The sequence below is a fragment of the Stegostoma tigrinum genome, chromosome 27 (assembly GCF_030684315.1).
Source record: "Stegostoma tigrinum isolate sSteTig4 chromosome 27, sSteTig4.hap1, whole genome shotgun sequence".
Classification (NCBI taxonomy): domain Eukaryota; kingdom Metazoa; phylum Chordata; class Chondrichthyes; order Orectolobiformes; family Stegostomatidae; genus Stegostoma; species Stegostoma tigrinum.
Window position 1 is genome coordinate 2576588 of NC_081380.1, and position 15443 is coordinate 2592030.

The following is a 15443-nucleotide window of genomic DNA, read 5'->3' on the forward strand; positions in this document are numbered from 1 at the left end:
CACATAATTTTTCAGAAGGTAATTTAGTGATGTATTTGTCATGACCAGCAGGCACGTCTAAAGTATAGACAGTGACCTATGAAGTAATATAACTCACTCACCCCCTCTACCTTCTAATTTGTCTGAATCATGTTAAAACATTTAGTTTGTACGTGACCAGCTGTCTCAGACAAGGTGATAATTCTGATACTGCTAGTATCACACCTGACAACAAGCAGACATCTAGAATGACACACAGGCACGCACGCACGCGCACGCACACACACACACTCCAATAGTTTCACCCAGTGGTGTACTACATAATCCTGTTGTGATCATCATAAGACTAAGATCAGGGAACAGATTGATTTTCAGAACAGAAGCAGAGATACGGTAGTGTCAGAGGTAGACCTGCCGATGCTGGAGTCAGAAACAACACAGTGTAGAGCTGGAGGAACACAGCAGACCAGGCAGCATCAGAGGAGCAGGAAAGCTGACATTTCGGGTGGGGACCCTTCTTCAGAAAATAGTAGTGTCACTCGGGTTTGTTATTATGAACAGCCTCTTTTTGTTATCTATTAATGACTTGGATTTGGATATTATATACTGAGCATAATATCCAAGTTTTCAGATGCCAAATAATTTGTAATATTTACAATTTGTAAAATTTATAATTTAACAATGTGAAGGATAGTAACAGTCATCCGCAGAATATAAATTGGTGCATTTAACAGACTCAGCAGATTTAATTCTGAGAATCTGAAATGATTGGGTGGACAAATGAGGAAGGGCAATATAAGTCACATGGTACAATTTGAAGAGAGTACATGAACAAAGAGACCTGGGGATATAAGTCATTCAAGGTGAAAGAAGAATGCTGTTAAAATGCACATGGGTTTATTAGTTAATGCAAAAATTACCAGAGCAAATCTTTATTAAACTCTGGTTAAGCCTCAAGTGAGTAATTATGAACACCACGCTTCAGGGAGGCAATCAAGAACTTGGGGAGAGAGTGTGGAGAAGATTTATTGGAGTGGTAGTTGCAATGAAAACCTTCAATTGTGTGGTGAGATTAGATTGCTCTTGTAGCGGCTAAGATTAAGGGGAGGTTTGGTTGAGATGTTAAAAATCATAAAAGGTGTTGGTGGGAAGATCGTAAGAAAAGCTCAATAACCACAGGACACAGATGTAAAGGAATTAGGGGGGAAAAACCTGCAATAACTTGATGGGGAAAGCAATACACACTCTGTAGCAAGTTATTAGGATGCAAATCTATTAGCTGAAAGGATTATTGAAACAGATTGGCGAAGAACTTACAAAGGGGAATTGGATTAATACTTAAAAGTGAAAAAAATTGCAGGGCCCTGGGGGAAGAGGCGGGGGGGGGGGGGGTGGAATCTGACACATTGAATCCCTGATTCAAAGGACTGGCACAGGTACACCGAGCCAAATGGCAGCCTCATGTACTCTGTGAGACTTTATGTAATCCCTCCTATACCTTCATATTCTGTTTAAAGTTTTGGCAAAGATCTGTAGCTCAGGTTATGGGTGAGGTAGTTGACTTGTTCACCCAGCTGGGTTCTTGTTCAGATGTTTCGTCCCCGTGCTAGGAGACGCCATCAGTGGAGCTTCCGATGAAGCAACGTTATTCTACTTTGATTGGTCTGTTATGATGAGTAGTGTCAGTTCAGGTTTTGATCTGTATGGGTTTGTATATGGGGTCGAATTCTGTGTGTTTGCTGATTGCATCACGAGTGGAGAGCCATGCATGTCTATGTTTGGCTTCGGTTACTATGTTTACAACCTGATAATTAATTAATTAATTAATTAATTAATTAATCCAATTCCCCTTTGAAAGTTCTTCTCCCATCTATTTCAATAATCCTTTCAGCTAGTAGATTTGCATTACAACAATACACTATAGGGTACGTATTTCTTTTCCTCTCAAGTTATTGCAGGTTTTCCCCCCCTAATTGCTTTTACATCTGTGTCCTGTGGTTATTGAGCAGTTTTTTTAAATCTTCCCACCAACACCTTTTTATGATTTTTAATATCTCAACCAAACCTCCCCTTAATCTTGTCCCAGTTCAACAGATGGCCTTCATGGTCTGAATGTACCAATATTAAGGAGAGCTTGTCATGCCGTTTTGCTGCTAGTTGATGTTCCGATGGCTCGTTTCCGACTTGTTTCCTACCGATGTAATGTTTGTGGCAGTAGTTGCACGGTGTTTTGTAAACCACGTTGGTTTTGCATGTTGTGGGAATGGGGTCTTTAATCCTTGAGTGTTTGTCGTGGAGTGGCTCTGGGCTTGTGGGCCACCATGATTCCTAATTGTTTTAGGATTCTTGTCACTTCTGAAGTGTTCTTGATTTAGGGCAGCGTGGCCAGTGTGATAGGGCATACTGTGTCCTCCTATTGTCTGTTTAGTAGGCATCTGCGGATGAAGTTGTGGGGCTCCCTGTTTATACCAAGGAGTTGGTGTAGGTGTTCTTCCCCTTCCTGTGTAGTTCCGGAGTGTTGCAGTGTGTCCTGGCCCATTTAAATAGTGTCCTAATGCAGCTTTGTTTGTGGGCATTGGGGTGGGTGCTGTGGAAGTTGAGGATTTGATCAATATGGGCTGTTTTTCTGTAAACTGAAGTTTGTAATGTCATGTCGGTCATACGCGCAACTTCAATCTCCAGAAACAGACAAGGTAACCATAGTAGCCCAAACCAAACGTAGACACACACCGGAATTCCTAGAGGCATGGTCCTACACCCGTAATGCAATCAACAAATATATCGAATTGGACCCCAAATACAAACACATACAGATCAAAACCGGAAATGACACAACTCACCATAACCGACCAAACAGAATAAATTCCAAGTGAAGTAGAATAACATTGCTTCATCGGAGGATCGATTGATGATGTCACCTGGTATGGTGACGAAATGTCTGAATGAGGACAAGCCAGCTCGGCGAGCAAATCAACAACCTTAATATTCTGTGGCTAGACTAAAACTATTATCATAACTCCAAGCAAATGCTAACTCCTGCATTAGCAGGATTACAAGGTGAAATATACATCATATCATATTCGTTAGATCGAAATGATACGCTATTGGTGTGCCAAAGTAATACCTCTGCAAATTCCCACTTACTTTAAAAGCAATCTGATTCTTCCCTTGATGTTTTCTCATTCACTCAGGGTAGTCCATTTGGTTAGTTCAAACAGATTGCCATCACCTCAGTTCATTCACCAAATTGGGCTTCTGTCCCCTCATGCGGAAGAATGTGTGCTTGGGGCAAACACATTCTTCAGTTGAACTGATTCTTTATTGCCTTTCAAATAAGCTCCCTCAGCAGATTTATGTATTTCTTACTAAACATCAGGATCAAAATGAATTGACCTAGTTTTTTTAAAAGAGGAATCTACATTGCAACTCCTGTTGCATGTACAAACAAAGTAAGATGTGTTTACACATTTAACCATCAAATGAGAGAACAATAGGATTTTAATTGATACAATAGTTTTACAAATGGAAAGCAAAACAGTTGGTTGGTCACTAATATGTGGCTAATCAATTCTGGTCTTAAAGCTGACGTGTCCCATCATTTTGAAGTGCTATAGAAATCTATTTTTATCCCCATTCAGGTTAACTTAAAACTATCAACCTCCAATTCTCGTTAATTGAGATATTGCTTTGCAGAGGTTAGATTTATTGGGCTGATGAATGGGATTTGATTTTTACTGGTGAGATATACAAGCTGGGATGAGGGAGGTAATGACACCTGCATGTACTTTCTGCATAGTGGATTGTAAACTGTTCATAAATTTGAAAGCAGCTTTGTGATTATTTAGTCTGAAATCCGTCTGAACAGCAATACATTGTGACTGACGGTTACTGAGCATGGAGTTTGCAGTCTGTCGTGTAACATGAGTTGGGTAAGGGTGTTTCTCATTCTTAGTTTCTGTTTAATATCTGAGGATAAGGGAAAATTGGAGTCAATGTTTGTGAGTAAACCCATCTTGGGAGCAGTTTTCCATTCATACAGATCAATCCGCAGGGCGGAAACATCCAATCCCAAGTAAGGTTTAACCAAGAAGAAATATTGTAATGCACATTCTTAGAGATCAAAATTCTACATTTGACTCCATTATGTGACCTTACCAACAGCCTACACATCTCAAGCAAAACATCCTTTTATATTCCACTCCCCTTCCAGAAAGGGCAATACTCCATGTGCCTTCCTAAGCACTTGCTGCATCTGCACACCAACTTTATATGATTTACATAAGAGGACACCAAGATTTCTCTGTTCCTTGGAGCACTGCAATCTATCTCCATTTAGCTTGGGCTGCTTTTCTAGATACCACCAAAATGGACAAATTCACTTTGTTCCATCTGCTTAATACTTGTCTACTCACTAACCTACCTATATCTCTTTTGCAGGCTCCTTACGTCCTCTTCGCAACTCACTTTTCTATCCATCTTTATAGCATCAGCAAATTTAGCAACTGTACCTTCAATCTCTTCATCCAGATTATTTATCTAGGTTGTAAATAACTGAAGCTCCAGAGCTGGTCCATGTGGCATGTCACTGGTCACATACTGTCAACCCAAATGACCTATTTATCCCCACTCTCTGCTTCTTATTAGACAACCCATCCCCACATATATAACAACATCAGAAATAGGAGCAGGAGCAGGAGAAGCCATCCGGCCCCTCAAGCTTGCTCCACCATTCAATAAGATCATGGCTGATCTTTTCATGGACTCAGCTCCATTTATCGACCCGTTCACCATAACCCTTAATTTCTTCATTGTTCAAAAATCTATCTTTGCTCTAAATACATTCAATGAGGTAGCCTCAAGAAGTTCCTCTTCAACTCAGTCCTAAATCTGCTCCCCTTTATTTGGAGGCTATGGCCGCAGTTCGAGTTTCACCTGCCAGTGGAAACAACCTTCCTGCTCTATCTTATCTATTCACTTCGTAATTTTATATGTTTCTATAAGATTCTCCCTCATTCATCTAAATTCCAATGAGTATAGTCCTAGTCTACTCAATCTCTCGTCAGAAGCCAACCCTCTCGATTCTGGAATCAATCTAGTGAATCTCCTCCGAACCCCTCCAGTGCCAGTACATCCTTTCTCAAGAGACCAAAACTACACAGAGCACTCCAGGCTAACAAGGTGTGGAGCTGGATGAACATAGCAGGCCAAGCAGCATCTTAGGAGCAGAAGGGCTGATGTTTCAGGCCAAAACCCTTCATCAGAAATGGGAGAGGGAAGAGGGTTCTGAAATAAATAGGGAGAGAGGGGGAGGCAGATTGAAGATGGATAGAGGAGAAGATAGGTGGAGAGGAGTCAGACAAGTTAAAGAGGTGGGGAGGTAGGTGGAGATCGGTCAGTCCAGGGAGGACGGACTGGTCATGGGGGTGGGATGAGGTTAGTAGATAGGAAATGGGGGGGGGTGTGGCTTGAGGTGGGAGGAGGGGAGAGGTGAGAGGAACAACAGATTAAGGAGGTGGGGACATGTTGGGCTGGTTTTGGGATGCGGTGGGGGAGGGGAGATTTTGAAGCTTGTGAAATCCACGTTGATACCATTGGGCTGTAGGGTTCCCAAGCGGAATGAGTTGCTGTTCCTGCAACCTTTGGGTGGCAGCATTGTGACACTGCAGGAGGCCCAGGATGGATGTGTCATCTGAGGAATGGGAGGGGAAGTTGAAATGGTTCACGACTGGGAGGTGCAGTTGTTTATTGTAAACCGAATGTACGTGTTCTGCAAAGCAGTCCACAAACCTCCACTTGGTTTCCCCAATGTAGAGGAGGCCACGCCAGGAACAGCGGATGCAATATACCACATTAACAGATGTGCATGTGAACCACTGCTTGATGTGGAAAATCTTCTTGGTTCTGGGATGGGGGTGAGGGGGAACCCTTCGCTCCAATCCCAACCTCACCACAAAACCTGGGGACAAGGGAGGCGCAGTCGTCGTATGGCGCACTGACCTCTACGACACTGAGGCCAGATGCCAACTCTCCGACACCACCTTTTACTGTCCCCTGGATCACGACCCCACCCCCGAGCACCAAACCATCATCTCCCAAGCCGATCATAACCTCATCACCTCAGGTGACCTCCCACCCACAGCCTCCAACCTCACTGTTCCCGAACCCCACACCATCCGCTTCTATCTCCTTCCCAAAATCCACAAACCTGCCTGCCCTGGTCAACCCATTGTCTCCACCTGCTCCTGCCCCACCGAACTCATCTCCACCTATCTGGACTCTACTTTCTCCCCCTTGGTCCAGGAACTCCCTACCTATGTCTGTGACAGTGGCCACACCCTCCACCTCCTCCAGAACTTCCGATTCCTCGGCCCCCAACACCTCATTTTCACCATGGACGTCCAGTCCCTATATACCTGCATTCCCCATGCAGGTGGCCTCAAGGCCCTCCGCTTCTTCCTGTCCCGTAGGCCTGATCAGCCTTCCCTCCACCGACACCCTCATCCGCTTAGCCGAACTCGTCACCCTCAACAACTTCTCTTTCAATTTCTCCCACTTCCTACAGACAAAGGGGGTGGCCATGGGTACTGCATGGGCCCAAGCTATGCCTGCCTTTTTGTGGGTTACATGGAACAATCCCTCTTCTGCACCTACACTGGCCCTAAACCCCACCTCCTCCTCCATTACATTGATTTGTGCCCCCACGAGGAGCTTGAACAGTTCATCCACTTCACCAACACCTTCCACCCCAACGTTAAGTTCACCTGGACTATCTCTAACACCTCCCTCATCTTCCTGGACCGCTGTCTCCATCTCAGGCAACCGCCTAAGAACCGATGTCCATTCCAAGCCCACCGACTCCCACAGCTACCTAGAATACACCTCCTCCCACCCACCTTCCTGCAAAAGTGCCATCCCCTATTCCCAATTCCTTCGTCTCCACTGCATCTGCTCCCAGGATGAGGCATTCCACTCCCGTACATCTCAGATGTCCTCATTTTTTCAAGGACCGCAACTTCACCCAACCTGCAGTGGTCGAGAACGCCGTCGACAGTGTGTCCCGCAACTCATCCCTCACACCCCATCCCCACAATAATAACCAAAAGAGAATCCCCCTTGTCCTAATATACCACCCCACCAACCTCCGGATCCAACGCACCATCCTCCGATATGTCCACCATCTGCAATCTGACCTCACCACAAAGACATTGTCCCCTCCCCACCCTTGTCTGCTTTCCGGAGGGACCACTCTCTGGGACTCCCTTGTCCGCTCCACATTCCCCTCCAGCCCCACCACTTTCCCCTGCAACCGCAGTAAGTGCTACACTTGCCCCCACACCACCTCCATCACCCCCACCTCAGGCCGCAAGAAGATTGTCCACGTCAAGCAGATGTTCACATACACATCTGCTAATGTAGTATACTGCATCCACTGTTCCCATTTGTGGCCTCCTCTACATCAGGGAAACCAAGCGGAGGCTTGGGGATCAGTTTGCAGAACACCTACACTTGGTTCGCAGTAAACAGCTGCACCCGAAGTTTGCAGGAACAGCAACTCATATTCCGCTTGGGAACCCTGCAGCCCCACGGTATCAATGTGGATTTCGCAAGCTTCAAAATCTCCCCTCCCGCTACTGCATCCCAAAACCAGCCCAGCTAGTCCCCATCTCCCTAGCCTGTTCTTCCTCTCACCTCTCCCCTCATCCCACCTCAAGCTGCACACCCATTTCCTACCTACTAACCCCATCCCACCCCCTTGACATGTCCGTCCTCCCTGAACTGACCTATCTCCTCCCTACCTCCCCACCTACACTCACCTTTTACTGGCTCCATCCCTGCCTCTTTGATTTTTCTGTCTCCTCTATCCATCTTCAATCTGCCTCCCCCTCTCTCCCTATTTATTTCAGAACCCTCCTCTTCCCCCTCCTCCGTTTCTGATGAAGGGTGTAGGCCCAAAATGTCAGCTTTCCTGCTCCTAAGATGCTGCTTGGCCTGCTGTGTTCATCCAGCTCCACACCTTGTTATCTCAAATTCTCTGGCATCTGCAGTTCCTATTATCTCTGGAGCACTCCAGGCATGGCCTCAGAAGGCACCCTGTACAGCTGTAACATAACCGCCCTGCTTTTAAACTCAATCTGTCTAACAATGAAGGACAACATCCATTTGCCTTCTCAATTACCTGTTGCACCTGCAAACCAACATTCTGCGATTCATGCACAAGGACACCCAGGTTCTCCTGCACAGCAGCATGCTGCAATTTTTTACTAGTCAAATAACAGTCCTTTCTACTGTTATCGTCCCAAAATGGATGACCTCACATTTACGAACATTGTACTTCATCTGTCAGATCCATGCGCATTCACTTAATCTACCTGTATCCCTCTGCAGACTTTCAGCGTCCTCTGCATACTTTGCTACACCACTCATCTTAGTGACATCTGTGAACTTTGACACACTACACTTGATCCCCAACCCTAAATCATCTAAGTAAATTGTAAGCAATTGCAGTCCCAATGCTGATCCTTGAGGCACACCACAAGCCACTCATTGCCAACCAGAAAAATGCCCATTTATCCACCCTCTTTGCTTGCTGGTAAATAACTAATCTTCTACCTAAATTAATACATGACCTATAATGCCATGCACCTTTTATCTTCTGCAGCAGCCTGTTGTGTAGCATGCAAATGTACATACTAATGTGTGGCAAGCACTAATACGTTGCCGCTCAGATGCTACAAAGATCATGGAGAAAGGAGACGTAGTTCAGATACTTGAAGAGTTTAAATTTGATGAGGAAGTATTGGATTGTCTGTCTGTGTATTTCAAAGTCACTGAGCCACCAGGACCAGATGTAATGCATCCAAGAATGCTGAGAGAGGTAAGATTGGAAATTGTGGAGTCACTGACCATAATTTTCCAGTCATCCTTAGACAAAGCTGGTGTCAAGGGCCTGGAGAATTGAAAATGTTAGATACTTGTTCAAAACAAAAAATATAAGATAGGCCTAGCAAGTACTTAACCTCAGCATTGGAGAAACTTTCAAAAACATGAATTCAGGTCATTTGGACAAATATGGAGTATCAATAAAGATTTGTCAAGTGCAAGTTATGTTTAACTGACTAACTTGTTTAGTTAATTTTGAAGAAGTAGCAGAGAGGATTGATGAGGATAATGCTCTTGATGTCATATACATAGATTTCCAAAAGGCATTTGATAATGTCCCAGCAGCAGACTCGAGCAAAGTTGGTGGTCAGGGAATAAAAAGGACAGTAGCAACATGGATAGGAAATTAGCTGAGCAGCAGGAAACCAAAAATAGGAGTGAATGGTTGTTTTTCAGACAGGAAGGTGGCTGTAATGAAGTCCCCAGGAGTCAGTAATAGGGCCCATTCTCTTCCAGATGCATGTAATTGACTTAGACTATGATGAACAGGACATGATTTTAAAAGTTTGCACATGATATGAAATGTGGAATCATGGTGAACTCTGAGAAGGATATTTTAGAACTTCAGAAAGACAGACAGGATGTTAGAATGAGGAGACAAATAGATGAAATTTAATGCTGAGATATGTGTAGTGATTTCACTTTGATAGAATGTTGAGGGGGGGCATGGCATCGATAATAAAATAAAGGGTACTATTCTGAAAGCAGTGCAGAAGCATAGGAACCTGGGAATATACATATATCACTGAAGGTGGCAGGATCATTTAAGGGATGGTTAATAACTTGGATCATACAGTATAGGAGCAGAGGGAGGCCATTTAGCCCCTTGGTTGATCTGATAAACCTCAACACCTCTTTTCTGTCTTTTGCCCATAGTCATTGATTCTGTTCCTGATTAGAACTTTGTCTACGTCAGCTGTGAATACACTTAATGATTCAACCTCAACAGCCCTCTGCAGTAAAGAATTCCACTAATTCACCACCCTCTGAAGAAATACCTCCTCATCTCTGTCTTAAATGGGTAACCCTCTTATTCTCAGATTATGCCCTCTGGTCCTAGACTCTATCACCAGGGAAACAAACTCTGTTTATTTAAGTCCATAAGACGTAAGAGCAGAAATTAGGCCATTCAGCCTCTTGAGTCTGCTCCGCAGTCATGGCTGATAAGTTTCTCAACCCCATTCTCCCGCTTTCTCCCCATAACTTTTGATCCCCTTGACAATCAAGAAGCTATCTATCTTTAGTCTTAAATATACTCAATGATCTGGCCTCCACAACCTTCTGTGGCAGTGAATTCCTTGGATTCACCATTCTCTGGCTGAAGAAGTTTCTCCTTATCTCCGTTCTAAAAGTTCTTCCCTTTACCCTAAGGCTGTGCCCTTGGGTCCAAGTCTCTCCTGCTAATGGAAACAACTTCCCAACATCCTCTCTATCAAGACCATTCAGTATTCTGTAATTTTCAATTAGATCCTCTCTCAACCTTCTAAACTCCATTGAGTATAGACCTTGAGTCCTCAAGCATTCCTCATACGTTAAGTTTTTCATTCCTGGGACCATTCTCATGAACCTCTTGAACCCACTCCAGGGCCAGTACATTCTTCCTGATCTATGGGCCCAAAACTATGCACAGTACTCCAAATGTGGCCTGACCACAGCCTTCGAGAGCCTCAGAAGTACATCCCTGTTTTTTATAATCAAGTCCTTTCAAAATAAATGCCAAAGTTGCATTTGCCTTCCTGACTACCGACTCAACCTGCAAGGTCCCCAAAGAATCTTGTGTGCTTCAATAAGGATGCCTCTCATTCTTCTAAATTCCATTGAGGACAAGCCCAACCTACTCGATCTCTCCCCATAAGATAGGCTGTCCATACCTTCCCCGGACTGCTTCCAATGCTAGTATATGTTTCCTTCAGTAAGAGCCCCAAAAATGTTCAGTGTTCCAGCCTTGCATGTTTTAGTAAAACTTCTCTATTTCTATACGTCATTCCTCTCAAAATAGAGACCAGCAAGTCTATTTGTCTTCCATGTTACTGTTGAATTAATATGCTATTTGTGATTGATGCAAGGGCTCCCAAATCCCTCTCCCCATAGCCTTCTGCAGTCTTTCTCCATTTAAATAATGTAGAGTTCCGCTATATTCTTCCTGCCAAAGAGCATAACCTCACACTTTCCCCACACTATATTCTATCTGCTGAATTTTTGCCTGCTTACTGAACCTGTCTATATTCATAGAGTATTCTTGTGTTTATTAAAAGGGGCTCAGACCATAACCACAAGCAAGTTATTTTAAGTCTTTCATAAGACAATAGTTTGGTCTCAGTTGAATTATTGAATCCAGTTCTTGACATCACTCTTTAGGAGTGATGTGGAGAGAATAGAGAGAGTACAGAAAACTTTCACAAGAATGTTTCCAGTGATAAGGAGTTACGTGATTAGACTGGAAAAGTTGGAACTGTTCCCCTTTGTGAAGAGGAGGCAGAGAGGAGATTTGCTCAAGGTGCTCAAAGTCATGAGGGGTGTTGGATTGGGAGAAACTGTTCCCATTGGTGGAAGAATCAAGAACCAGAGAACACAGATTTTAGAACAAAAAACGACATGAGGAGAAATGCTTTTACACAGTGACTGGCTTAGATCAGGAATGTGCTGCCTGACAGTGCAATGGAGGCAGCTTCAACTGAGGCTTTCAAAAGGGAATTGGCAAATTACCTGATAAAGTAGGAAGAAGGCAGGGAAGTAACACCAGACAAATTGCTCCTTCACCGGGTCAGTACAGATTGAAAGGCCAAATGGCCACCTGCTGCGCACCATCAATTCTCTGATTTTATGCAATGGTGTTCTCTCCTTGTTTTCGGAACAGCAGACAGACTTTGCTTTGGTGGCTTGTGGGATTGGTGTCCTACCCTCCCTTCAGCCCTGTAATGCCTTTCTCTGTTTTTGTATCTCAATTCACGTACGTTAAGCTGCAATCTGTCAATTCTTGACCCTCCTCCCAAACAGTCAATTTGTTTTATAGCTTCTCTTCATTAACCATCACAGCGTACCTGTGGTCTGCAAATCCTGGGAGGAGGCTACTGATGACTTCTTTCAGGTCATTGATCAAGTTGTTGAAGAGTCAATTCCAGTGAATCTCTTCAGCTCTCTGCCTAGAATTTTAATTACGTCAAATTGGGGCAAATTTGATTTCCTTTTAAGACCACAATGGCTCTCGCATATTAGTTTATATCTCGGTAGAACTTCCATGATACTCCAATAACTCATGCTCAATGCGACTGTTGCTTTTATTTACGTTTTCTTACTTTTCAGTCAATATCGCCTAGTTGGTCATCATCTCAAGTCCTCACTCTTCGTCAATACTTAGATGAGTAAAGCCTTGTTGTTAGGTTCCTTGACACAATATTGCAGCTCTTTCTCAGACTGAAATAACTGGCTTTTACTGTTAACACTAACCAAACACATTCCAGTATCCATCTCCTCTTATATGCTTTCAGCCAAGGTCCAAACCTGCACTTTGAGAATATTCATGAGAATAGGAAACAAGTAGTCTTTTGTATCAGTACAAAATCCATTTTGATCATCTTGGTGTAATAGGAGTTAAAGTCGTAACATAAGGCTTTCATCTCTCAACACAGGTTTGAATGAAAACAGAATGCTGAGCTATGTCACCAAACATAGCATCTTACATTGTTATTTTGAGCTGCTTCACCCCCCAGTCAAGGCTGAGTTGAGTTTGAGCCACCAGTTCAAGAAAGAGTGCTTTCAAACACTGGAAGACAGGATGTAAAAAGGGTGGGTCCTGAGAAAAGAAGCAGACTTTGAGAACGGAGTGAGGGGACGTGTATAAAGTACAAAATGGCCTGGAAATCATTTATCTGAAGTGTCATTTCATATCATTACATGGATTTGGGTTAAGGAAGCATTGTTCCAAAGTGGTAAAGACAAAGTAAGATTCGATATCAGGAAAGATTTCTTCACAAAGGGATTATTAGCTGTGGTAATCTACCAGTGTAGGAAAATGAGGTCATTGGATAGGCAGTTGGGTATAGTGGTAAATCTATCAGCTGCATTCATCATCTACTTTGCGATCTTTACAAAGGAAAGAGATGGAGATAGTTCAAACTGAATTTCACAGCATGGCAGGAACTCTTAAAAGCCTTTGGGAAAGGCAGAAAATGTCTTTATATCTCTATCCTACAATCGTTTGGCTGATTATATTTGCATGTCCATGGGAATTCCCTATGTAATGACTCAATGTTAAAACATATTGTGTTATTCCTTACAGAGATGAATCCTTCACACAATGCCATGCTTCCAGTTGCCCCTACACAGTCGAACTGCAGAAGTGATGCCCATCAATCACAACACTACTTTGCCAACTCTGTAGCTGGCAGCCCTTATTCTGCTGCCCAGGTTGAAGGGACATCAGCCAATGCCCATCCCAGATCAGAGGCTACCATCTCTGTTCGTACCAATAACTCTGAACGTCTACTACAGCCTCAAACATCGACATCAGAGGACTACCATGACAGTGATGGATCGAGGAATCGATCGCGAGCTGTAGAAAATCAATATTCCTTCTACTAAAATCAGGAAACACAATGTAGCACACCTAGGGGATTGCCTTTACAGAAATAGGGACACTTTACAAAATGCGTCTGCTCATCAAGAGGTGAGAAAAATACAAGTCAGGGTAAATAAACTATTCCTATCATTTGACAGTCTAGTAGTGAAAATAGAAATTACTACAGAATAAGGGTTTAATGTGAATTATCGGGTGTTTGATGCCATTTTTGGTTCAGGGCAATTGGCAAAGGCTGATTTTGCTAGTTAATTATCGTCTTTCTATATATTTGTATCTGCACTTTTCAATATTACTGTAACAAAAGAATTTCAATGGACTGTGCACAGACTATGAGTTAACAATGAATTGTCTTACTCATTTTATCACCTGTAGTGTTGCTGTTTATAGTGAGCCTGCTGTTATAATCAGATAAAGATTTAGCTTGTCTGATACTCCTTTGTCCTGTTATCTTTAGCAGTGGGGTGCTGACTGATTTTTAAACTGAGCAGTTTCCTCAAGGTCTGAATGTGGTTTGAGCAGTTGGATGCTGCTGCTGAAATCTGATGAGAAATGAATTTGTTCAAGTGTAGAGAAGCTGTAAAATGTTGATTTGCTGCTGTGTCTCAGTAGCTCCAACATTTAGCGTTCCAGTTCTCCAAAGAAGAGGCACCAGGGTCCGTGCTGCCATTATTAAGCAGAACATTTGAGTAAATCTTGCTGGTACCAACTCCAGGATGTTTGATCTCTGTGTTCCATTTTAGGAGATAATGTTACCATTGTCTGAATAGTCATGATTCATCTTGTTTAATGAGGGAGTGATGTTGGTGAGAGTTGTGAAAAATTTGCACAGTCCAGTCTCCCATACTGGACATCTCACAGACGAGTTGGAAATATCACTGAATCAAAGAGCCAGAAAGCAAAAACTGATACAGTGAAACCTTTAAAGACTATTCATTGCAAGTATTGTAAACTAACAAATATTTCATTCAGGCTCCATTTGTACTCGTGATACTGATTTGCAATTTTGAGAATTTTATGAAAAATAATGAACCATGATTTTTACTGTCTCAAAGATTCCATAAAACATGTTTTGTGAACCCAACAAATAACGTGTATTGTGTTGAGTCAATCAAGGATTAGAATTGTATAAGAGAGTTTACTTTGTATTATTAACAAATACAATGTGAATAACAGCACCCAAAAAATAACAATGCAATCAGATAATTAACATGAACTTCAGTACAGGACAGTGAGAACCTACGAGGGCTTGGAGTTCTCACAGCTGTCAATTCATTTTCTTTTCCCGGTGTGATTCTCCTGAAATTGGCCAAACCAGTGCAAATGATCCAGAAATTTCGAGCAAAGATTGCCTTCAGCACAAACTGATATCCTGCAATTGTTTGTGCTGGTTTAAAAAGCAAAGCATTGGAATCTAGTCCCCTCTCCAAAACCAGCTGTGACCTTAGACAAAATTAATCACCTGAGTGATCTCTGCTTGTTCTGTCCTCTCTTTTCAGGCTTTTGACGATGCTTTTAAAATGAAGGTGATATTCTTAGGTGTAAGGACCACATTTTTTTTTTAAAAATTAAAGTTAAGTAATATTAAGAGACACTGAGATGCCAGTAAGTAATTTTGCATAGTATTTAAAATCACTTTCACTGACTTAAAACCAGGTTTCTCTTAAATGATGAACTGGATAGTGTTTTGTAAAAGTTCTGTCACAGATTGCAGTGTCATTGGCTAGGCTAGTATGTATTGTCCATTCCTAATTGCCCTTAAGATGGTGATGAGCCAGCTTCTTGAGGTGCTGTTCAAGTTGCTGTAGATGTACCTAGTGTTGTTTGGAAGAGAGTTCCAGGATTTGATCCGGTAACAATGACGTGATAGGTTGTCAACCTGGTTTTTGGCCTCTCAAGACCAAAGTTTGTGATTAAGTTCACTGAATGTTTAAAGGTGACATGAGCT

At 42.8% G+C, this 15443-nt stretch overlaps 1 protein-coding gene across 5 annotated transcripts in view; it reads left to right on the top strand.

Annotated features, from left to right (window-relative positions):
* Window positions 1-15038, top strand: part of LOC125464462 (SH2B adapter protein 2-like) — a 130753-nt gene extending 115715 nt beyond the window's left edge. For 4 of the 5 annotated variants that reach the window (XM_048556781.2, XM_048556782.2, XM_059655444.1 and 1 more), the window contains one exon: window positions 13199-15038. In XM_048556781.2, coding sequence (XP_048412738.1) covers window positions 13199-13500 — 302 coding nt within the window. In that variant the 3' untranslated portion in view covers window positions 13501-15038. The remainder of the gene's footprint in view (window positions 1-13198) is intronic. The other variant, XR_009447319.1, reaches the window with a different exon arrangement.
* The last annotated feature ends 405 nt before the right edge of the window (window positions 15039-15443 follow it).